The 22,371-nt window shown below is 52.9% G+C and overlaps 6 protein-coding genes across 6 annotated transcripts; 3 read left to right on the top strand and 3 right to left on the bottom strand.

The window, feature by feature from the left end:
* Positions 1–371: 371 nt before the first annotated feature.
* Positions 372–3,633, top strand: BBA_00906 (exportin 1-like protein; the record flags this gene model as incomplete). The annotated part of the gene is made up of 3 exons (XM_008596003.1): positions 372–383; positions 524–2,069; positions 2,120–3,633. 3 exons carry the CDS (start codon positions 372–374, stop codon positions 3,631–3,633), a joined length of 3,072 nt encoding a protein of 1,023 aa, XP_008594225.1.
* Positions 3,634–5,872: 2,239 nt separating this feature from the next.
* Positions 5,873–8,075, top strand: BBA_00905 (uncharacterized protein; the record flags this gene model as incomplete). The annotated part of the gene is made up of 2 exons (XM_008596002.1): positions 5,873–7,381; positions 7,431–8,075. 2 exons carry the CDS (start codon positions 5,873–5,875, stop codon positions 8,073–8,075), a joined length of 2,154 nt encoding a protein of 717 aa, XP_008594224.1.
* A 1,117-nt stretch (positions 8,076–9,192) lies between these two features.
* BBA_00904 (filamentation protein) lies at positions 9,193–12,907 on the bottom strand (the record flags this gene model as incomplete). Its single annotated transcript, XM_008596001.1, has 4 exons — positions 9,193–9,822; positions 9,879–12,658; positions 12,721–12,832; positions 12,902–12,907. 4 exons carry the CDS (start codon positions 12,905–12,907, stop codon positions 9,193–9,195), a joined length of 3,528 nt encoding a protein of 1,175 aa, XP_008594223.1.
* Positions 12,908–14,057: 1,150 nt separating this feature from the next.
* On the top strand, positions 14,058–16,406 carry BBA_00903 (ribosome biogenesis protein Rix1; the record flags this gene model as incomplete). Its single annotated transcript, XM_008596000.1, has 2 exons — positions 14,058–14,396; positions 14,448–16,406. 2 exons carry the CDS (start codon positions 14,058–14,060, stop codon positions 16,404–16,406), a joined length of 2,298 nt encoding a protein of 765 aa, XP_008594222.1.
* Positions 16,407–16,697: 291 nt separating this feature from the next.
* On the bottom strand, positions 16,698–17,585 carry BBA_00902 (WW domain-containing protein; the record flags this gene model as incomplete). Its single annotated transcript, XM_008595999.1, has 1 exon — positions 16,698–17,585. One exon carries the CDS (start codon positions 17,583–17,585, stop codon positions 16,698–16,700), a length of 888 nt encoding a protein of 295 aa, XP_008594221.1.
* Positions 17,586–20,361: 2,776 nt separating this feature from the next.
* BBA_00901 (elicitor protein) lies at positions 20,362–22,033 on the bottom strand (the record flags this gene model as incomplete). Its single annotated transcript, XM_008595998.1, has 7 exons — positions 20,362–20,989; positions 21,049–21,106; positions 21,187–21,291; positions 21,376–21,534; positions 21,670–21,688; positions 21,768–21,890; positions 22,010–22,033. The coding sequence occupies 7 exons, from the start codon at positions 22,031–22,033 to the stop codon at positions 20,362–20,364; spliced, it is 1,116 nt and encodes a 371-aa protein (XP_008594220.1).
* Between the last annotated feature and the right edge of the window lie 338 nt (positions 22,034–22,371).

Here is a 22,371-nt window from a genome sequence, read left to right as displayed (position 1 = left end):
ACAACGCTCACACCACATCGCCAAATACACCGGTTTCCCAACCGACCCTGTCGCCTAAATTCCTCCGCACAGCCATCATCAACCCCAGACTGCCGTAGTTCCGCCTAGAATCTCTGCCTCTGCCTGGTCAGACGTTCTGCCTTGCCTGTTCCCGTCTTCCCAGGCATGTATCCGCGGTAGTCGTCCCCCTCCCCAATTTTCGAATCCCGCCACCTTGTCTACCATGTTGTGTGCTGTATGCCCAACGTTGCCAGAGTTATAGCAGCCTTCCCGAAAAGTTTCACACCAGTCCTCATCAAACATAGCTCGGGAATCAAACAAGTACCTGAGCTGCGCGCAACACATTTTTTCGTATATTTTTCTCCCAAGCCATGGAGGCTCAGGTATGATTCCGAAAAGACACAGTTTTCCCCTCGTGCCCCGCCGTTGTGACCGGCATCTGCGGTGACATTGCCGCGGGCACGTTGCAATGCACGCAGAGGAGCTTCTCTCCAGCTGCAGCTAACATTTTGCTGCAACATAGATCGAAAGAGTTGTCGATATCTTGTCGAACCCCCGATCTGACCAGTCCCTCCAAGGGCAGGCCCTCGAGTACTTAGGCCAGGTGCGGTCCGATCCGCAAGCCTGGCAAGCCTGCACCAACCTCTATGTTCGAACATCGCCCCGGGCATCCGACCTTGCCCGTATGACATGTCTTGAGATCATCAACTATGCTGTCTACAACCACGGCCTCGATACCGATAGCCTCAGCTACCTCAAGCAGACGCTGCTCGAATACACTCGCCAAACATACGGCCCAGATACTCAAAACGAACCCGACCAGCCGCACATACAGAACAAGCTCACGCAAACCTTGACGTACCTGTTTGTATTCCTGTACCAAAATGGATGGCAGTCATTTCTCGAAGATTTTCTAGCCCTCACCGGCATCGGCAACGGTGTCAACAACGTCCGCGGCACGCTCTTCTATCTCCGCATCTTGTCCTCGATCCACGACGAGATCGCCGATATGCTTCTCTCTCGCCAGAGTAACGAGTCTAAGCGTAACACGGAGCTCAAAGACCAGCTGAGAGCACAGGACATGCATCGCGTTGCTGACTCCTGGAAGCAGCTTCTTGCTCGTTACAGCGACAATGACGCTGTGGTTGAAATGGTCCTTCGAGTCATCGGCAAGTGGGCTAGCTGGATGGATATTTCCCTCATCATCAGCCAAGATATGCTCAGCCTTATCCTTCCCGTCGTCGGACGTCACCAGAATGAGGGTCGAGCTGACAAGGTCCGCGACGTCGCCATTGAGACGCTTACCGAGATTTGCGGTAAAAAGATGCGCTCTGCCGACAAGATGGAGATGATTTCTTTCCTTAGTCTCCAGAGTATTGTTAGTCAGCTCGTTGCCATGCCACTGCTGAGCGAATACCGTGGGACGTCCCAGTACGATACCGATCTTGCTGAAGTCGTCGCCAAGTTAGTCAACAGTGTAGTCTCCGATATCATTAGAGCACTCGACGATCCGCAGATTAGCGATGATACCCGATCTCGTGCAAAACAGCATCTCAACGACTTTCTTCCATTGCTACTCCGCTTCTTTACTGATGAATACGACGAGGTCTGCTCTACAGTCATTCCTGCTCTCACCGACCTCCTCACATTCCTCCGTAAGCTCGGACATCTTCCCGAAGAGTACAACAGCATGCTTGCGCCCATTCTCGATGCCATTATTCGGAAGATGCGATACGACGAAACTTCTTCGTGGGGAAATGAAGATGAACAGACAGACGAGGCCGAGTTTCAAGAGCTGCGAAAGAAGCTACAGAACTTGCAAAAGACTATTGCTGCCATAAACCAGCCTCTCTACATGGACATGCTGAGCAACCTGGTCGCCACAACCTTTCAGACCCTCAACCAACGAGGGTCTGACATGGACTGGAGAGATCTGGATCTAGCTCTGCACGAGATGTACCTCTTTGGAGAGCTTGCGTTGCCGAACCATGGCCCTGGCACAAAGAATCAGCCTTCTAGCGAGGCTTCCGAGCGCTTGGTGGTTATGGTCACAAAAATGGTAGAGTCTGGTACGTCTGTTGATGAATCGCTCTGATGGAAAATTGCTGACAAGTTACAGGTATTGCCAGCTTCTCGCATCCGGCCATTTTGCTCCAGTACATGGAAATATGTGTCCGATACAGCGCCGTTTTCGATACCAACACACAGTACATTCCGCAAGTGTTGGAGAACTTCGTCCGATTAGTGCATCACGAACATGTACGACTCAAGACACGCTCGTGGTATCTCTTTCATCGATTCATCAAGCAGCTTCGCGGGCGGGTAGGCAACGTCGCCGAAACAGTCATCCAGTCTATTGGGGACCTACTGCCGATTAAGGCTGAGGTCCCGGGCGAGGATGCGGACGATGACATGTCCTCGGACGAATCTGATCACTCTGCCGATGCCCTCTTCACTAGCCAACTATACCTCTTTGAGGCCATTGGGTGTATTTCGTCTACTTCCAGTACCCCTGTCGAAAAACAGGCGCTCTACGTTCGATCAGTGATGGAGCCACTTTTTCAGGATATGGAAGTACACCTGCCTCGTGCCAAGTCTGGCGATGCCCAGGCCAACCTCCAGATCCATCACATCGTAATGGCCCTCGGCACGCTAGCACATGGTTTCTCTGACTGGACACCTGGGTCGACAAGCAAAGAGCACACTCCGCCGGATAAGGTGGTGGCAGCTGAGTTCTCACGAGCCGCAGAGGCTATTCTCATCGCACTGAGCCAACTCAATTCCTCCTGCGAGATTAGGACAGCCTGCCGTTCAGCATTCTCCAAGCTTCTCGGTGTTCTGGGCGCTGCCGTTCTCCCTCAACTCCCCCAATGGATTGATGGCTTACTTTCACAGAGCTCATCCAAAGATGAAATGGCCATGTTCTTGCGCCTGCTGGATCAAGTCGTGTTCGGCTTCAAGGCGGAAATCTACGACGTCTTGAATGCTCTGCTGACACCTCTGCTCCAGAGAATCTTTGCCGGACTGACAGAGCCGATTCATGGAACAGACGACGAAATCCAGCTTGCCGAGCTTCGACGCGAATATCTCTCCTTTATCCAGATTATTCTCAACAACGGACTTGAGGGCGTGTTGATCAGCGAAGCCAACCAAGGCTACTTTGAGTCTTTGATCTCCTCTGTCATTGAGCTAGGGAAGATTCTGGAAGGCAATTTGGGACCGTCCCGACACGCGTTCACCATCCTATTGCGCATCTCCTCTATTTGGGGCGGACCTGATGTAGCTACGATCTCGCAGAACCCGACTGCGCCAATAGGCTCGGCTAGTCCTGTCATACCTGGCTTTGATCAATTCATGATCGATCGTTTCCACAACGCATGCTGGGAGGTGCTACGCAATCCCAACTTCCGTCCTGGGCAGGACGCGCAGACGAAGCAGATTTTGGTGGAGATTGCTAGCCTGGAGCAACTCATCTACACCAAAACTGGCGACGCTTTTATCCAGAACCTACAGAATGGAGTGTTTGCCAGCCTCGGTATCAATGGAGACGAATTCCTGCGGTCACTTACTACGTCGACCGACAAGAAGCAATTTCCATCATACCTGCAGGGGCTGCTCAAGAGCCGCCAATAGATGGAGCTGTCTTGAGGCTACATTCTACTAGACGGATATCTGAAGATTGATGTAGGCCTACCGACGAGAAAATCTTGAAGAGGTGGTTACTGGCATGAGAAAGATGGATATTGACTGGGAAGAAAGTTATGTTTATCGTCAAACAAGAATTAATCAAAGGAGTTGCGGAATGGACTAAAGATGAACATAGACAAATCAAAAGACATGAAAACAATACCCAAGAAAGCAATCGAGTTGTTTACTGTACCCCCGTTTGGGCAAGTCTATCATGGATGTACACTACACGTGACCATGTTCTACATGATTCACCTACCTTGAAGCAAGAGATCTTGGAGGGTGACTAGAGCAGGTGATTTGCAGAAAATTCTGCCATCGTAGCATCGATTCGAGTCTATGAAAAGCCTCTTAATGGCTTTTGTTGAGAGTGATGGATGCTGGAAAATTCTTCTCAAGCCAGCTCGTGGGTGGGTGCTTGCCAACCACTTGTGCCTCAACTTGAAGGGTGCTATTCCATGTTGGTCATGACCAACAGGGCGTTATTGCTGCTCACACAGATCGGGGAATGGCTTTTTTTCCCCGCTGTCAAACGCCACCATCGCGGGGACCCCAGTGCGTACCTTTTTTGCAAACGCCACCACCCCCTGGGACCCTGTTTGTGACTTTTTCAAGTGCACTCGACTTACTTTTCTAGAGATATGCTAAGCGGACCGACTCACTTTACTTGGTGAACATTTCAAGTGCAATGATTATTTTTGGTCCATTTCTTGACTAGTTGAGCTGGAAATACCAGGCCAGTTCCCTCGAACATTATCAGCGAGGTCTACACTAATGGAAGTTGAAAGCCGTTGTCCAGTGCAACGTAAGGCTCTGATATTCAGGCACAACTCCTACAAGTAGCAATAACATTCAAGGCGGGGAAGGGGCTGGTAATCTCGCAGAGATTTCAAGAATTCAAATTTTGCAGCATTGCCAGTTTTTCTTTTGGGAAGGAAAGGGCGCAGGAGTGGGTAAGTCTTAGGCCTCAATGACCCTTCCTTTTCCCAGTCTTGGATGACTGTCGAGAACAGAAGGACCTGACCAGTACATCGAACTTTGGTAGATAGACCATGTCATCTTTTGTACTTTTGATGACTATTTGCCAATGCAGGGGTCTGGCGAGGGAATCGAGATGGTGGAAGCCATCTCGCTTCAATTTCTTCCGTCGTAGACTTAAGCCACCAGGAAGAAGCAAAACTGCAATTGAAAAGACAAACGAGGCTCGAGACTGTCATGAAGAATCTGAAAACTATCAACTGGCGCCGCCACAGGCCAGAAGAAACCCGCACAAGCCTGCTTATGGACAACAGAACCTGTCAACTGACGCGCCGCGGGGGAGAAGCAGAAATGCAACTGAAAAATTTGAATGAGGCTTTAAGCCTGCTTTGAAAAATTTGAAGACTATCAATCGAATCTGCCACAGTCTAGATCAATGCTTGACTTGTATCTGTGAACATCAAAGATGAGGAAGGCAGAGCCTACAGACGCAGGCAGCAGTTGTTGGCCTCGACAGAAGTATGTGAAGTCTTGGCATCAACTCGGCCGCATGCTTCTCTATATGCTCCAATTGCTCCCAAGTATCCTGCTCTTTTAGCCAGTATGCAACCGTTTCTTTTAATCCAGGAACAAACATTCGTTCAGGTACCCAGCCACACGCAAGTCCAACTGCAAACTTTTCTGCTTCCGCCACCCTTTCCTTTTGTCGCGGGGCCCCGGAATGCCACAAAAGACTCTTTCGAGAGAGAAAAGAATCAATGTTCCATGTAGAGCTCATAGCTGCAATCAGAAAAACTACTTAAACCCCTTCCCCCCCCGAGGTTGTCGTGCCTTCCTCCCCCTCCCCCCCAAACCAATCTCATGCTACTCGAGGCTTTTCTCCTTCTAGTTGCTACCCAAAACTTATCACCGCTCACAAGTACAACTGCTCACAAGCATAACTGCTCACACACACAACTGCTCAATATCACAACTGCTCAATATCACAACTGCTCAATATCACAACTGCTCATTATCACAACTGCTCATTATCACAACTGCTCAATATCACAACTGCTCACAATCATAACTACTCGGAATTATCACTGCTCACAATCTGCCCGCAAACTCCCAATTGCTCATCTGTCTACTCAGAGACACTGTTCATTGGTGGGTACACGGAAAAGTCGAGACATTATAAAAGTGCCAATCAAAAAATCAGGGGAAAATGTCAGGATTCGGCTTTAATGATCCACAGGGATTTGCTGGCAATCAGCAACAACCCAACCAGCTCATCCAACAGGCTGTCGGATATATTCCCATGAGTTTTAACAACATGAACTCTGGCCCAGTCTGCCACGGACAGACAATGAGCAACTGGCCCATGGATCAGGCTCAACCTTCCATGCACCCGACATCTCTCATGCCCACGGCATACGACTCTCCATTTGCCAGTTGCGGACAGCAGATGCAGACTGCCGCCTCCAGACATACACAGTCTAGCACGATGTACGTGGGACAGGCAAATCTGATGCAATCTAACGACATGTTCATGAGAAATACTCAGTCTGGCATGATGAACATGGAGCAGATGCCCACAGACAACATGCAGGGTGTCATGAACATGAGACAGGCGCAGTCGATGCAACCTAACGCCATGTCTATGGGCCATACTCAGTCTGGCATGATGAATATGGGGCAGACGCAGTCGACGCAATCTAACGACATGTTCTTGGGACAGACTCAACCGGGCATGATGAATATGGGACAGACGCAGTCGAAGCAATCTAACGACATGTTCTTGGGACAGACTCAGTCGGGCATGATGAATATGGGACAGACGCAGTCGAAGCAATCTAACGACATGTTCATGGGACAGACTCAATATGGCATGATGAACATGGAGCAGATGCCAACAGACCACATGCAGGGTGCCATGGACATGGGACAGGCGCAAAATCCCGACCCATTGCAAGGTGTTGACTTCACAGCACAGCTGACGAGCACGCAAAATGCCAGCCAACAGTTTCCAAGCATGCAGTATCCAGTCATGCAGCAGACTCCAAGCATGCAAACCCCGCACAAGCGGGCAATTCAGAAGCAGTCTCGATCTCGCAAATCAACTGCTCAGACCATGCAAGGCGGTCGCAACTCTGCTGGCAAGCGCCCGCCGCCTCGTCCTGTTGAAGTCCTTGACGCTTTGCTCCAGGAAAAGCAGGCAGAGGGTAAACTATTGGAAGGCAATAAACCCGAATTGTTAAAGCTCAGCGCCGAAACAGCGGAACTACGCAAAGAAAGAGAGAAATCCAAGATGGCAGAGAAGATGAGAATATGCAAAGAGAGAAATGAGGCGGCTCTGGCGAGCCGAGGCCAGTCCCAGGAGACTGTGGATCATGTGGAATCTTCTGCGACTCCGAAGCGCCAGAAGAGAGCCGCAGCCGCAGCCGCAGACGTCGAGAAGTCCCCTGAAACATCGTCTGAAGAGACTTGCCATGCGTCTATCTTTACCACGCCTGTTCCCGCCATCCAGACGCCCCCTTCAACGCCAGCTGGTGCGTCTGGTCTCAAATTCCCTATTTCTCAGACTCGCGGGGCCATGTGCATCAATCCTTCTGCTCTCGCTATTACTACTACTACTACTGCCGAGCCTATCCAGCAGCAGTCTTTGGTCAACGGTGGCGAGCTTCTTCCTAGAGCAGTGGCCATCAAGCCTTCTGCCGCCGCCGTGCCCAAGACCGTGTCTATTCCACAGCAGACTCCTGCCAATAGTCTGATGCTTCCTCCAGGAGCTGTGTTCGTCAATCCTTCTTCTTCTTCTTCTTCTTCTTCTTCTTCTTCTTCTTCTTCTTCTTCTTCTTCTGCTGCTGCTGCTGCTGCTGCTACTGCTACTAATACTACCGCTACTCCCCCTTCTCGCTATTACTGCTGCTGCTGCTGCTGCTGCTGCTGCTGCTGCTGCTGCTGAGGCTCCAGCTAATGCCACCGCAAATGACGCCCAAAACCAGGCCGATTGGCTCGCATTCGCTCCAGTCAGACAGTTTCTTTACAAAAATGAGAATACTGAGGAGCAGGCCATGCTACCAGAGGCCAATGACGCCGCCAAGGAGGAGCATGTGCCGACCATGGACCTGAATGCAGACCTCTTGGGGAACGAGCATCTGTTGCCCATGGACTTGCTTGATGACCTCTTTGGGGAAGCTCCAGCGCCGCTCAAAGACCTGAATACTGACCCGTTTGGGGCCGAGCATCTGTCGCCCATGAACTCGAATGCTGAGCTCTCTGGGGACGGGCCCGTGCCGCCCATGCACCAGACTGATAATCTTCTTGGCACAGAGGAATATCAAGCTGGGCAAGAATTGTCTGAAATGCTCGAGGAAGCTATTGAGCGCAGACAGGCGGAGGACGCAACTGAGGATGGTGAGACATGGTAAGGAAGAATGGGCTGGCTAAATACAGTCTATGTGGAGGAAACAAGAGTCGGGATATCATCGTTTTGGATGATCTGGTGGTTGTCGAAGAAGTGGAAGTATCTTTACTTGTTGACTGGTGTTTTCATTCTTGCGTTACTCGGGGCATTGCTGACCCCTACGCCAATACCCTTATTTTTTTTGCTATTACTGCAATGCTCTCAAGATGAAGGGCACGATACTCAGCTGTCCGCGGCAACCACGTTTCTTTTTGATCAGCGTTGCTTTTCACCCAGCGTTTCTTTTTGATCAGCGTTGCTTTTCAATCAGCGTTTCTTTTTGATTAGCAATTCTTTGTAATTGGCAGTTCTTGGTAATTGGCAGTTCTTGGTAATTGGCAGTTCTTAGTAATTAGCAATCAGCAAATCTCAATAAACTCATCTTCTTTGCTCTGCTTGTTTCCTCTCAAAGTGCTTGCCCACTCTTTATTGATGAGATGTTACCAGGCTATAGGCATAAGAGAGAAAGAGTTAATTAATCAATCTATGTATGACTGTAGACTACTGGCAGATATATACTCTTCTGGCTGTGGTTACGGGGGATCGTTCTTCCGGTCAACATTTATTCCCCGATTCTCTTGACTTGCCTTCTTCACTTTCTATCTTTCGCCCTTCCCTTTTTGCGCCCCTCTTCCTTGTAATGCGCCTCTGTATGCACTCTATAAGAACAAAAGGCCGAATCTAAATACAAGAGAGTCAAGAGCAATCTCTGGATGACGTATCTATGCAGAACTGTAGGCGCTGTAGAGACAAACATTCGAAACCTACTCCTCCTTTGTACTAACGTTACTGTAAAATTGTATTGGATGAATATGAAGAGATAAAGATAAGATATAGGCGTTCTACTTTTGTTGCGCTCGTCTTTTGTCTGAGGCTTACAGAATTAAAAAGAGAAGTGTCAAGGAAACCAGAGACGAGTCGGTGTAAGGGAAATGTACAGAATTAGCGGTTTAAACGTGTCCCTGATTGGACCGCAGTTTCGTTGCTCGATACGAGTAAGGCGCTCGACAGAATCGCGTGGGTGACTTTGGAAGAAAAAAGAGCAGCAACAATCGAGCGACAGTACCGATGACATAACTGACTTAAACAATGTAGCCGTCAGCAGCAATGTTGCGCCAGCTCCGCACGCCGCTCGATTCCTCCAGCTCAACACACCACCAGAGCACATCCTTGGCCTTGTCGGGCTGTCCACTCTCCTCGTAGGCGCGTGCGAGCGCAAACCACGCTTCCGACGAGTCCCATGCCGTCCCCAGCCTCGTGAGACCTGAGAGGAGCGTGTAGGCGCGATCGCGGGCGGCCAAGCGGTCGGACAGTGGTAGGCTCGTTGTCTTGTAGGGCGCAGGGAGGTCATCGCCGCTGTCTTTGGCGCGCTTCAAGACGGACGTCGGGTTCGCACCCGGAGTCGGAATTGGCTCGTTATCAGCGGCGTTTGATGGCCCCAAGCCAAGTGCGATAGAGGGCAGTGAGGCTGTGGCAGCGGAAGCCGCCTTGCGGTGCTCGTAGAGTGCAATGCTGGCTGGGTCCGACGCAACCTCGCTGTTCGCCAGTGCTGGGATGGCAGGTTCGGGAAGCAACTTCTCGCTGTAGATGTCGAGAAGAATGTTGGACAAGCCAATGGTAGCGGCGGGGTGGTCAGGGCAATGCGTCAAAGCATTCTCGAACTCGGCCCGGGCCTCAAGCGGTCTGCCTGCGGCGAGGGCTAACGAACCAAGCTATCAAGGTCAGTCAGCATATTGCGGGTTAAAAGCAGTGTGCCCAAATCACATACCTCAGATGCTACATCACCCCACAAAGCTTCGATGCTCTTCTTTTCGGCCCAGACGGTAGACTTTGCGGCTCCAATGATTGAGGGATCGCGAGTCGACTCAGTCTCCAAACCCTGCACTAGTTTTTGTGCCTCTGCAATAGCAGCTTTGCACTCTTCCAGCATATTCGCACGACGATAGAAACCCGCAATCATTTCCCAGACCTTGACCAAGACCGCTGTGCGTCTGCACCTCTCCCTTTCCTTGGAGAACACCACCAGCGGCAGCAGTTGTGACGGCACATGTGTCATTTCCAGAGACAGATCCGAAAACTCTGTGCCTTTTGACGTGATGGAGCCCCGCGAGGTGATGGAAGAAACTGTCTTTTCGCGAGTGAGAAACGTCGAAGACATGGCGATTGGTGGTCCTCTCGGCGCGTCGGGCTGGCTTCCATCCGGATTGGGCGTGAAGAAGGGCTCGCCGTCAACGTGGCTGTTCCAGTGGGGCAGAGTGCCATTGGTAGACGTCTTCCCTCTACTCTGGCTGCGATTTCTCTTCTTGAGACTGTTGCGTCGCGGAGCATCTCCAGGGCCAATGCTGGCGCGGCGGGATGTCGGTGGCCGCGGGGTCTCATCTGTAACCTGGATGGCGGGTGCCACCGTTTGTGAGGTAGGGGGCCTGAGGGGAAGTCCAGTAACTCTTTCGCTCGGAGTCTCATCCGACTGCCTCGTTAATGCCCGCGATTTCTCCTTGGATTGAAAGATGCTGCCACGCAGGCTGCTACGACCGGAGCCGATCTTGGAACCAGCGTCAGATTGCGTGTGCACGCTTGGCGGGGCCGAGACATTGCCAAACAAACGAGTAAAGAGTGACAGGAGCTCGTAGCTAGCATTGACTGCAGCATTAGGCCCATCCTGTAGTTCGATGAGGGCCAGTTGTGTCATCTTCACTTCAAGAAGCTCCTCCTTTTCGAAATCGTCCATCTCGTCTACTAGTCCACTATGTACTTCTGTTGAGATACTCTTTGCTTCGGCGTCATTGAGGTGCTCGCTCTTGAAGCCTTCCGTCTTGCCAAAGAGAATAGAAGGATCCTTGAATTGCTCAACAGCGCCGTCGCAAGCTCTACTAGCCATGGCGTAGTCTTGACGAGCGCTCAGCAGCAGGGCAAGAAGATGCCACATGGGAATGAGCGACCTCTCTTGCCAGTAGGGACCACTATAGAGCTCATCGTTGGTGGTGCTCTCATCACGCTTGGCGGACATGAGCGTGGATCGGACAATCTCGATTGCGGTGGAGAGTTCTTTGCGCTCAGCAAGGAGCACACCGAGGGCGAAGATGCTGCGAGTATCTTTTGACCGGCCAAATTCGGAAGAGAGAGACTTTCGTAAGCACCGGATCGCCTTGGACTGAATCTCAGTCCGGGACCCTGCTTCGTATGTTGAGCGAGACCAGTGAGCGTGAGACAGACCTATGGCCTGCCAGGCGAGCGCAATGACGCGGGGCGGCACATAGCTACTGGAATCGTTCCCGGCTTGGTTCAGTGGCAGCCTGGCAAGCCAGTCTTCAAGCTCAGCACCAAGCTGGCGAGCTTTCTCTGCAGACTTGTGGTGCCCGTAAAGGCAGAGGGTCATGATGGCCTGAGCCATGGTTTCCAAAACAGTGGCATCGCCGTCTAGGCTAGGCTCAGCAATGCCGGTCTTGGCAATACGAGCTTTGCCTTTGCTGACGATTTCGAGGTACGAGTCCAGGGCTTTGAATGCAAGATCGAACTCGGCAACGGCGACATGAACGGTAAATAATGATCGGAGAATGAGTGTGGAGTGATAGGTCTTGGTTGCAGCGCCGTACAAGGTTTCGAGGACGCCGCGACTGATGCCGGCGCGACCACCCTGTCCGAGGTCCTTTTCACTCCATCCACGACCACAGAGAATAGTCCAGTTGTCCATGACTTGCTGAACGAATTTCTCTACTTCGGCGCGGTGCTCATCGGCTCGAGGAAACGTTGTCTCGGACAGGAGAAGTCTTTGGTAGGAGGCCTCGACGCGCCTGAGCTCCATTCGCAACTGGGTTCGAGCCGGCGTGTCGGGAGTGACATTACCGAGGTTGGCAGTAGGGAATGCGTCGTCGTTGAGAAGATGTTTGGAGAGTCCCTGGTAGTATTCATTCCATATCGCTCGGCGAGGGACGGATGTGGCGGAGCCCTTGAAGCCAAAGCCGCCAGTGACGGGAGCGGACATGGCTTCCCAGTAGCGAGCCCAGGCGCGGAAGCAGGAAATGGAGTTTTGTTGGTCGAATGTGGCGTCTCCTTGACGAATGGATTGACTAGTCAGGGTGCAGTATTCGGTCAGGTACAGCTCGGACCAGTACTTGAGCTGGGAGTGGACGGGCTGGCCGCCCCAAACGCGGTCGAGGGAGGGCAGGCCGGACTGGAAGGCGGCGAGCGCCGACTGACGATTGCTGTCGCGCATGAGACAATTGGCGCGGAGGTAGGCAGACTTCATGGCGCAGACGCTGGTCCACTCGGTCAGGGACTCACGGCCATCCTGGGCAGCTTCGGCGAGGCCACTAGGAAGATGGTCGAGGGCGAGGGTATATTCGGCAACGACCCAATACATCCAGCCGACACAAACACGAGCCTGAAATGCATCTTGGGGGTGGGCCGTCTCGCCGTCAATGGCAGCGTGCAACTTGGGTATGGTGGCATCGACATTGAGCGTCTCGATAATAGCGGCTATAGAGGGGCGCTCGGAGCCCGTAGTCGCGCTGGAAATGGCACATTCCGTTTCGGCAGTCACGGCGAGGCCTAGGAGGCAGAGTAGGTTAGCAAGAGCTCGAAGAGGCAATGGAGGAGCTTCGGTAGCCTACATTCTCGCTGGGGAGCATGCTTGCGCACTTTGCGAATGAATTCGGGGACAGCAGCCCAGTCGCCTCGACAGCGAGCATTGTCAAGCTGCTCAATGTAGCTGGCAGCCTTGGTCTGAGAAGCGGTGTCAGTTCGCCGAGCAAGGTGGCCAGACGTGCAGGAGAAAGAGCAGGATGAACAGACCGTCATGATTGCGCAGAGACTCCGACGCAAGGGACTGGGAAGCGCAACGTGGGCTGTACTCTGGTCAAGTCAGGAGAAGGTCGGCTGGGCTGTTTAGTTAGGTGACGATGATGCGTGGTGCCAGGTGGTGGCACGGTGGGTCGCTGATCGGGGGCAATCACAGCAAGGAACAAGGGCACAAGCGACGGCCTAGCACATGGTGACACTGCGACTGGGAAGAGCGGGAGGAAACGGCAGCCAACGAAGAGTCTGCAGATGCAATTACCCCAGAAAATATTTAAGTTTGCAGGCAATGGCATCTGTGAGGCGGAACCGGGGGGACTTGAGGGGTGGTGGGAGGTTTAGCCCAGATTTCTACCTAGGTAGGTCCGTGACAGCAGGCGAGCCTCGGCCCCGGAAAGGCGCTGAAACAGGCCACTGAAGGAGCTGAAGGTGCTGTCGAAGAGTGTTTGGCAGGCGACTTGGAGCCGTTTTCTAGCGGGTTTCCAGGGATGTTCTGCCAGGCGTCTGCTAGCTTCGATTGCAGAGCCAATCAGCGCTCTTTTGCGGCCCCATGGTCCCTTGAACCCCACAACAGCCTCGCCTGCGGCGTCCTCGACTGCCAAAAAGATACACATGTGGTTGAGACCAGCCATGCCTGTGAGACCGACGGGTATCTACCAAGTACAGTTTAAACATGAACCTACTTGGATTGATTCAGAGCTTTGGAAGTCGTGGGATTAGAAAATTTGCACATTTTCTAAACTCTGTCAACTCTCGAACTGCCTAGGTACTTACCTAAGGTACAGGTAGTGTGATTGACACCGCTGTACCTGGCATGATCGAACCGTGGTGCCCTTCACCTGCAGCGCTTCCCCCACCTGTAGCTCTGGTGGGCCGCTGCTAGACCAACCTCACCTCCAAAAAAAAAAATTATCGTCACTGTCGACGGCAATACCTCTGCAGCTTCGTTCTGCACCTCTCCTATCCCAGGTCTGCTCTAGCATTGGTCCCTACTGCAATTGAACTCTTCTCAATTTCCCTACTTTTTTTGTCTTCCGACCAAACCCCTTTCCCCCGTATCCCCACGCGACAGCTATCGACTTAGGCCTTGGATATCCGATACATCCCATTACCAACATTACCAACGTTCTACGACTGGCTCTGGTGGCCTTCAATGGCGCCACAATGCCCCCCTGATCTGCGCGTTCTCTGCCACAAACTCACCACCACGCCGCCCGACCTGCTGCCTCGCCAGTTGCCTGCTCTCTCTCGCAATGTCTTGCGCTGCAAGGATGTTCTGGCCGCGCAGCATGATGCCAAGAACAAGGAGGACGCCACGACATCAACTCTAGTCCACAAGTTCAAGAGAAGCATCACGACGCTGCTGGAAGGCCGGAGCCGCGATGGTCGCTTTGCTGCTGTCGTTCTCATCAAGGCCGTTGTCGACGTCGGTGGCTGGGAGATTCTTCGCACCGCCGGGCCTTGGGTAAACGGCCTTCTCTCCATTGTCCAGGTATGAAGCTTCGCAATGACATTTAGTGGTGCGAATACTAACAATCTGCAGAAAGGAGACCCCATTGCCTCCAAAGAGCTTGCCATTGTCGTCATCACTCGCATCTATATTCTCCTCCAGCCTTATCAGACCCTCATTCGTGAAATAGCCACTCCTACCATCCCGGCCTTTGGAACTGCATGCGTTCAGCTGCTCAAAGCATATGCTTCAACCCCGCCGCACGTGTCCGAGACCATCTGCACAGCGTTGTACACTCTGATTCCTCACCATCCCGCAACTCTCCGCCCTCTCAGCTCGCAACTGCGAACCGCTGTGAGACCCTATCTTGCGCCCACCTGCTCAGACGCCATCCATGTTCCTGCGAGCTTGTCCCATGCCGCCAGAAGACTTGTCATTTCTATGCATTTCGTTGCCGCCAAGTCTAGCGGCAGCGACGAATGGGGCAAGCTAGTCGATACTATCCTGCGTGATCTTCATCAGACGGCCGACCAGGTCTTACGTGCAGTCGACGAATCATGGCAACCTACCAGTGGTTATGACAGGACTCGAGTATCGACTGGCGGTGAGCCCCGGGGAGGAGACGAGTCTAGTCCTGAGCAGCTTCCCTCATGGGTTGGAGTCACGGCCGGAGCTGAGCGCCTGGCTGGTCTATTCTCTTACTTGGAGGATACATTGAGATGTACAACTAAATCAGCCGTTACTATCCCTATTGGCGCATATCTGGATGCTATCTGTCGCATCTGTGTTATTGCCCGACTATCACCAAAAACACAAACGTGGGATCAGGCTCTGGACACGAGCGCCGGCGTTGGCCGAGACGAAAAAGATGAGCTATGGAGCTCTGTGCCAACTCTCCACATTGCCGCCATGTCTCTGTTACTGACCATGGTTCAGCAACTCGACCGCGACATGATTCCCCTCGTGCCCGAGGCCGTTGACCATCTTGTGCGAGTTGTCAAGTCTGGCATGGGCCTCGCCCCCATCCGAGCCATTGGCTACCAGGTCCTCGACCAACTTCTCAACATCGCGGGATCTACAATGCCCAAGACCACCGTCGACATGCTTGACCCCATCATGGGCGCTTGCTGCCGCGACCTCCAGCAAGACGCTGGTGTCCTCAAGCCCGCGGAGAAGCCCGCACCGTCCGCCAAGGACGCCAAGAAGAATGGAGGCAGCGTTGCCATTGCCAACGTGGACCTCTTCCTGGCTAAGCCAGACGCCAACGCCCCCGATACCAACCTCAAGCTTGAGTCTGCTCACAGAAACTCTGCCTCGAAGCTTCTGGCCACGCTGCTGTCGTCTCTGACGCAGGGTCATCTCAAGCCGACGATGCGTGGCCTCATCGACAAGACTGCCATCGTTACAGCGAATCGCGATGCCATGCTATCCAGCGTGCTCAACCCTTACAAGGACCAGCGCGGCCGCCTGTATCCCAGCATTTTGCCCTATTTGTGCCGACAGTACCCTGAAGACCAAGGTCTCGAGATCTTGCGCAGCAACCTCCGCACGAGCAGCCTCAACGGCTCCGGCGACATGTTTGCCAGCTTTCAAGAAGTTGTAGAAGAGCAGGAGGAGGACGATGATGAAGAAGCAGACGCAGACGAAGAAATGGCGGACGGCGACGTTGCCGCTACCGATTTGGGTTCCGCAGGGGCCTCCAAAGGGGATGAAATATCACAGCTAGGCTCTCTGACATCCCTTCCCAAGAAGAACGGTACCGAGACCCCGCAAGAGAACCCCTTTGCCGCACGGAGCAGTGTGGCTGACAATGGCTTCTCTGCCGTGACTTCTTCTGACTCGCCGTCGAAGCGCAAGCACGACGGCTCGGACGAGGCGGCGCCGGCGAAGCGTCTAGAGGTTGGGAAGCCCGCGGAGCTTCCCAAGGCCAAGCCTGCAATACCGGCGCTGGCGGCGAAGCCTGCAGAGGACGAAGAGGACGAAGATGATGACAGCGATGTGAGCGTACATCTGAACATGGAGCTCGAGGATGACGACGAGGATGATGAATAAATAGTACATAGACTGTCATTTGTTTTGCATACCAGGGGTAGACAAAAGCCCATGTCGACGATTCAGTTTCAATAAATTACCAGCCTACTCTGTACAAACTCATGAATGGGTATATAAAATACATCGAGTCTATACCAAAGTCCTTTAAAAACAGCGCCATTCCTAATTATTCAGAGTGCAAGTATCAAACCGCCGATTCCAACGCCTCGACAATAAAGAAAAAAAGGCATTGCAAAACATGAAAAGACATGACAACCTCCTGCGACAAAAATCCAACTTTCCCGCGCGCTCTCAGTCCCGCAGCCACGCCCTGCGCTTCTCCTCCTTGCGCGCGCGCCGCTTTTCCTTGAAAGCCTTGACCTCTGCCTTGCTCGGCTTCTGGTTCTGTCGCTCCGCCTTGAGACTGCGGCCGTCGTGTGCCTTTGACGCCGCGTCCGCGTCAAAGTACGCATTCATCTGCCGATACGCCTTGGCTTCGTCGCTGTGCCGCCCGGGTCCCATGTCCTCGGACTGGAAGCCGCCGCTGTAGCGGTTAAACGTTGCCGTTGCGGCGTACAGTTCAGCTGCCGCCGCCGCTCCCGAGATGCCATTCGCTTGTGCGTCAATACCGTCCTCTGCTTCCTGCGCGCCCTGGGCGTACCATGCATTGGGGTCGTAGTCGCCGTGGATGGCCGGGTTGTAGCCGCCGGCGGCCGGTTTCTCGTGGATCGGGGGCTGTGGTAGCATCGCGGCGGCGGCGGCGGCGGTCGTACCGGGTGCTACGGAGGCGGCGACTGCTGGCACGCGGGGGTTTTCCCATTGCGTCTTGCCGGTGAAGCGGTTGTAGAAGAACCACGCCTGCGTGCGCGCGTCAAATTGGCAGTCCCAGCCGTCGTCCTGGGGCACGGGCTCGCTCGGCAGCGGGGGGCCGCCGGGTGTCGGCTCGTCAGGCAGCGGGGGCGCCGTGGATTCTAGCTCGCCATCTTCAAGATCCTCCTTTGTTGTGGCGGCTTTGTGGTCCACTGCATCATCATCCTTAGCGGGAGAAGCTGTCGTCTTTGCGCCACCCGCGCTCTCGTCGTCGTCAGCAGCAGGATCTGCGTCAGATGTGCTTTTGCTTTCTGGAAGGTCTAATTGGGAGCGCTCCTGAGTTGCGTTCTTCACATCTCCTGCGTGAGCTTCCGGAGCCGGTGACGCCATTTTCGAGCTGTTGTGCTGTGCTGGGAATAATCGTTGCAGCGTGGGGTGCGTTGTTGCTGGTGGCGACGTTCTCCTGTAATCATATGCAGTGGTGAGCGTCTAGAAAAGTGGCCGTCATCGTGATACGTGGGCACCTGTGAGCAAGAAAACAGAGGCGATTGATTCGAGTCTCTGTTGCAGGTCAAGCGTCCGGTGACGTCTGCAATGTTGCGCGGCGCGAAAAGGTTTGGAGGTGCGACGTTGTGGTGCCTGGCAGGCTTGCAGGGATGGCTCCTGGTGTGGGCAAAATAATCGTCATAGCTGGATTCGGTGGGCGGTGAGCTGGACCTGCATTTCATCACGTGTAAGTCTTGCTTGGTATGGGAATCATGGGAACCTTCATTGATTAGGCACATCCGATTATCGGTAGACAATTTAGTTCTTAGTTGAGAAAAATGGTTTCTCAGAAAGGTCTCCATGGTGAAATCTTGCCATCTCCGGCACTTGATGTACTTGTGACGACCGTAATACTGCCATTACAACTAACAACGAGGACCAAGTAATAAAAGTTAAAAGAAGGAACGTGGTTGAATACTGGCAGGATATAAATGAAACAAAATAAGAAGAATCAGATTGTAAAAAAGACAAGGGAAAAGTAAGGCGGCAAAGGAGCAGAGAACGACGAAAAAAGGCAAAAAAGAACAAGCTAGACAACTCGTATTGAGTTGCTCACGGCAGGGATTGAACCTACGACCTTCGCATTACTTAGATTGAACAGTTGCCCAATATTAGTACGACGCTCTAACCAACTGAGCTACGCGAGCTCCGTCTCTGTTGAAAGACCTTGACTTATCTAACTATAATAGGTGCATGCTGGAGTTGTTTTGACTCATTCATGTATTCTGTCCATTGCACAGCGGTCACAACGACTCACAGATACATTATATGAGAGTGGTGGTCTTTGGTCACCGCCTCAACGAATTCAACTTCTTTTCCTACTACACATATCATCACCTGCATAAAAACAGTTTTATAGGGATATTCAATGTCTATTGAATTGGGCTGGATGATGGCGACGGTACGACCAGTGCATCGCTCTCTCAAGAACAGATGTAAGTAAACATCAACTGGAAATATCTTGGGTGAATGAGACTTTTATCAGAAGGGAGCTCTTCGCGTATTGAACGTTTGTGGGGGGGCTATTAAGGGCAGCAGGACGATTACGATACAGCCAGATCAGAAAATTTTCAGGTTGCTGAAGCTGCTGGTTGTGTCATCGTTGTACAGCTTCCACATTCTGCTGACACTAGATCCCCGCGACTGCTCTGATTGTCGCTGCCGGATACTGCTGTGTCGTACAAGCCCACCGAGTCTGCTGGAGAAGGAAGATGAAAGTTCTTTTGAGAGAAAATCACAACTGCTGTGGTGAGACGAAAAGATTGTCCAGCGAGTCCATTGGAGAGCCAGTCAAGAACAGAAAGACGGGGGAAAAAATAGTTGAGCCCACAACCCATAAGACTTGATGCACAAACACATGTGACAGCAAAGATTCAACCAACTCCACGCCGTGCCTTGCCTGGGAATCGGCAGCCACTCCGCGTCAAAACCGGTTAACGGGGTGTAAGCGAGACCACGGCTGGGTTCACCAAAAGAGAGCAAAGGGAAATTTCAGAAGAACAAAACAAAAAAGAATCGTTTCCAGGTCACGGTGGGGATCGAACCCACAATCTTCTGGTTCGTAGCCAGACGCCTTGCCATTTGGCCACGCGACCAAGCATTTGATGAGGACCAGAAGATGCCAAAATGCACCCATACCGTTAGCGTTGTGCCCAGTCGTCAAGTCGTGTAGGTTGCCTGTTGAACGCCATACTATTGTCTACCCTGCATGTGGCTTTCAGCACCGTCATCATCCTGCCGAGGCCATTGGCCAAATATGCCATGTAAGCAGATGAGTTGGCCAAATGCGTGGACACGGTGGCGACGGTGGCAACATCTTCTCTGGTTTATTAGTGTACGTTCCATCTCTAACACAAAGGGCAGATTCTGGCCATCTACCACACTATGCTAAAAGATGGTGATGAGAATCAACAACAGGGCTATCCTCCGGCCGAAAGTCGAACGTAAAATTTAGTTCAACGCTTACTTTTAAACAGCTACGGCTTAACACGTTGGTCACGGGCATTGGAAAACCAACAATCTTTTTTTTTGATACGATAGAAATCAAGACTCAAAATAGCAACCGGTATACCTAAGTACAGGAAAAGGCAACGTCCGAAAAACAACAGAGGGTGCAGGTATTATCATCATGAAAATGTGTAAAATAAAAAGGAAGACGTTTTAAGAGACCCGCAGAGACTTCTCTGAATGCATCAGACCCAAAATCTCCAAAGCCAAAATATCCCTTTTCCCTACTTTATCCTTGTTTGAAGGCCCTCCCTTTTGTATGAGTTCTCGCTTCTTCTCGTTTTTGTACCCTTTCTGCCCATTTTTTTTTTCGTGTTTTGTGTTATTGATGTTAGGGGATTGTGAGACGGAACAGCGCCATAGAAGACTGATCTTCGCAGAAGGAGAAACTAGACCGCATCAATTATTCCTCGACTGTAGATGATCGATTCTGCTATCAATTGTCCGCTCATGCGAACCATTTTTGATACCCTCTTCTATCCGAACAAACTCGATACATGTCTGTCTCGCCAAGCCGTAGCGTCGCGAGCGCATCCCATCCGTTGATTCTTAGCCCGCGTTCACGGCTAAACGCCGTCCAGTTGGAAATGCGAGGATCGGGGCCGTTGATCGCTTATTTGCCGAGGCTGGGGAAGGCAGCCTCGTCCTTGGTGTTGATGTTAGCAGCAGCAGGACGACCGCCACGGGCACCACCACGGGCACCACGCTCGCCGCCGCGACCACCGCGATCACCTCCGCGGTCACCACCACGGTCACCACGGTCACCACCGCGAGCACCACCACGGTCACCACCGCGAGCGCCACCGCGTCCACCGCGTTCGCCGCGGGCACCACCACGGGCGCCGCCACGGGGACGTTCGGACTCAACGAAGCGAGGGTCAAAGTCAATCGTCTGCTTGACCTTGCGCTCACGCTCACGGAGCTTCTTGCCACCGGTAGCAGTGACATACTCCTCCTCGTCGTTCTCGAGAGCCTTGGCGCCAGCCCACTTCTTGTCGAGCTTGCTGCCCTCGTTAGCCTCACGGACGTTGTGGCCACCAAGTGCGAGCTTCTTCTCAGCCTGCTGGGCGAGGTAGTCGCTGTACGAAACGCTCTTGTCCTCGGGCTCAGCGGGCTCGACCTCGGCATCAGCGGCGGCATTCTTGTCGCCCTCGGCAATAGCCTCGGCGGCCTGCTCGTCCTTGAGCTCGGCGTTACCCTCGTTGGCGCCCCAGCCTTGGGCAGTCTGCTTGGCAGTGGTGCTTTACAATTTGTTAGCTGGCATGCTGCGCGGCAGTTAGAGACGCCACGACCAACTTACTCTCGGTTCTGACGGGAGTGACGGTCATCCTGCTCACGGGGACGACGGCCGCCACGACCTGCAGAGGTGTTAGTGTGTTGCCAGGACAGAGGCGGTGCAAAGAGCGCAATTAGAATAATTGGCTTAGAGGAGACATACCGCCACGACCGCGGGCTCCAGCACCACCACGGGCGCCCTCACGGGGGGCCTCATCAGTGGAGCGAGCCTGGTTGCGAGAGCTACCAGCGTTGCGATCGCGGAAGGCTGTGAAACCCGGTTAGCTGCTTTACTGAAAGGCCACTTGCCAGGTCAAATGATTCTACAGAGCTGGACACAGCAAAAACTTACCACCCTCGTTACCACCAGGGCCACCACGGCGGTTACCAGTGGCACCAGCCGCTCTTACGGGAGCCTGGGGCTCGACATTGCGCTTGGTGGTATGGGTAGAGGCCTTGTCGACAGTCTTGACGGGAGCATTGGGCTTGGCATCACCGTCTTCGTCGTTGCCTGAGAATCCATACAAGGTCAGTACGTTGAGTTTGTCGGGGTAGTAGAGAGTTGATGAGTATGCGACGGCTTCGAATTCGAGACGATTCCATGTCGAACAGAAAGCTTATGCAACAAGGGAAATTGGAAGCGTACCGAAGTAGGCGAATCGGTTCTGTGAGGCAGACACACAAGTTAGCAAAATACATTCATGGCAGCTCATAATGCCGAGCCATGCCGCCTGCGCATCACACGCGATCCAGAGAAGACGCGCCGGCACCTCCAAGTGCTTTAAAAGCCATCTCGCTTCGCTTTGAAGTCGTGGATAAATTTTGGCCGGGCAGAACTGGTTCGATGGAAATTTGGATGGGTGTTTTCTGTGAGGTGCAGAGGAGGTGCTGGCGGCCTTTTTCTCTCTCGCTTGGGCAAAGGGGCAATATGCGTTGTCTCGAATTGCTGGCGAGGCAAAGCGTATGCAAGAATCATCAATGCGTACCTGAGAGGTGATAGCGGACGACATCTTGGTCGTTTTGTTTATGGCTTAACGCCTACCGACGAGGAGCTTTCAATGGCGGGTGGGAGTGTTGACAACGTGTGTAGTGGCGGAGGCAAAAGAGCATTCGGGATCGCATGACCTGTGTGGGAGAGGGAGTGGTTGGGCGGGCCAAGGCAGGGAGGTACCTCTGCCTACCTCGTAGCCAGAGACAGCAAATTGCGATGGACTGGGGCGGATCCAGACAGCTAAAATTGGGGGAGAAAGAGCTGAGGAGCCAGTAACAGAGCAGCTGTAAGGGACACGCAGCCCAGGCTGGGGCCTGAAACAGGACGCCGTCGAGAGCTGCAGAGCTCAGCTACAAG

The sequence above is a fragment of the Beauveria bassiana genome (genome assembly GCF_000280675.1).
Source record: "Beauveria bassiana ARSEF 2860 unplaced genomic scaffold BBA_S00002, whole genome shotgun sequence".
In the NCBI taxonomy this organism is placed as follows: Eukaryota; Fungi; Ascomycota; class Sordariomycetes; order Hypocreales; family Cordycipitaceae; genus Beauveria; species Beauveria bassiana.
This window is presented reverse-complemented; position numbering and strand designations above follow the sequence as displayed.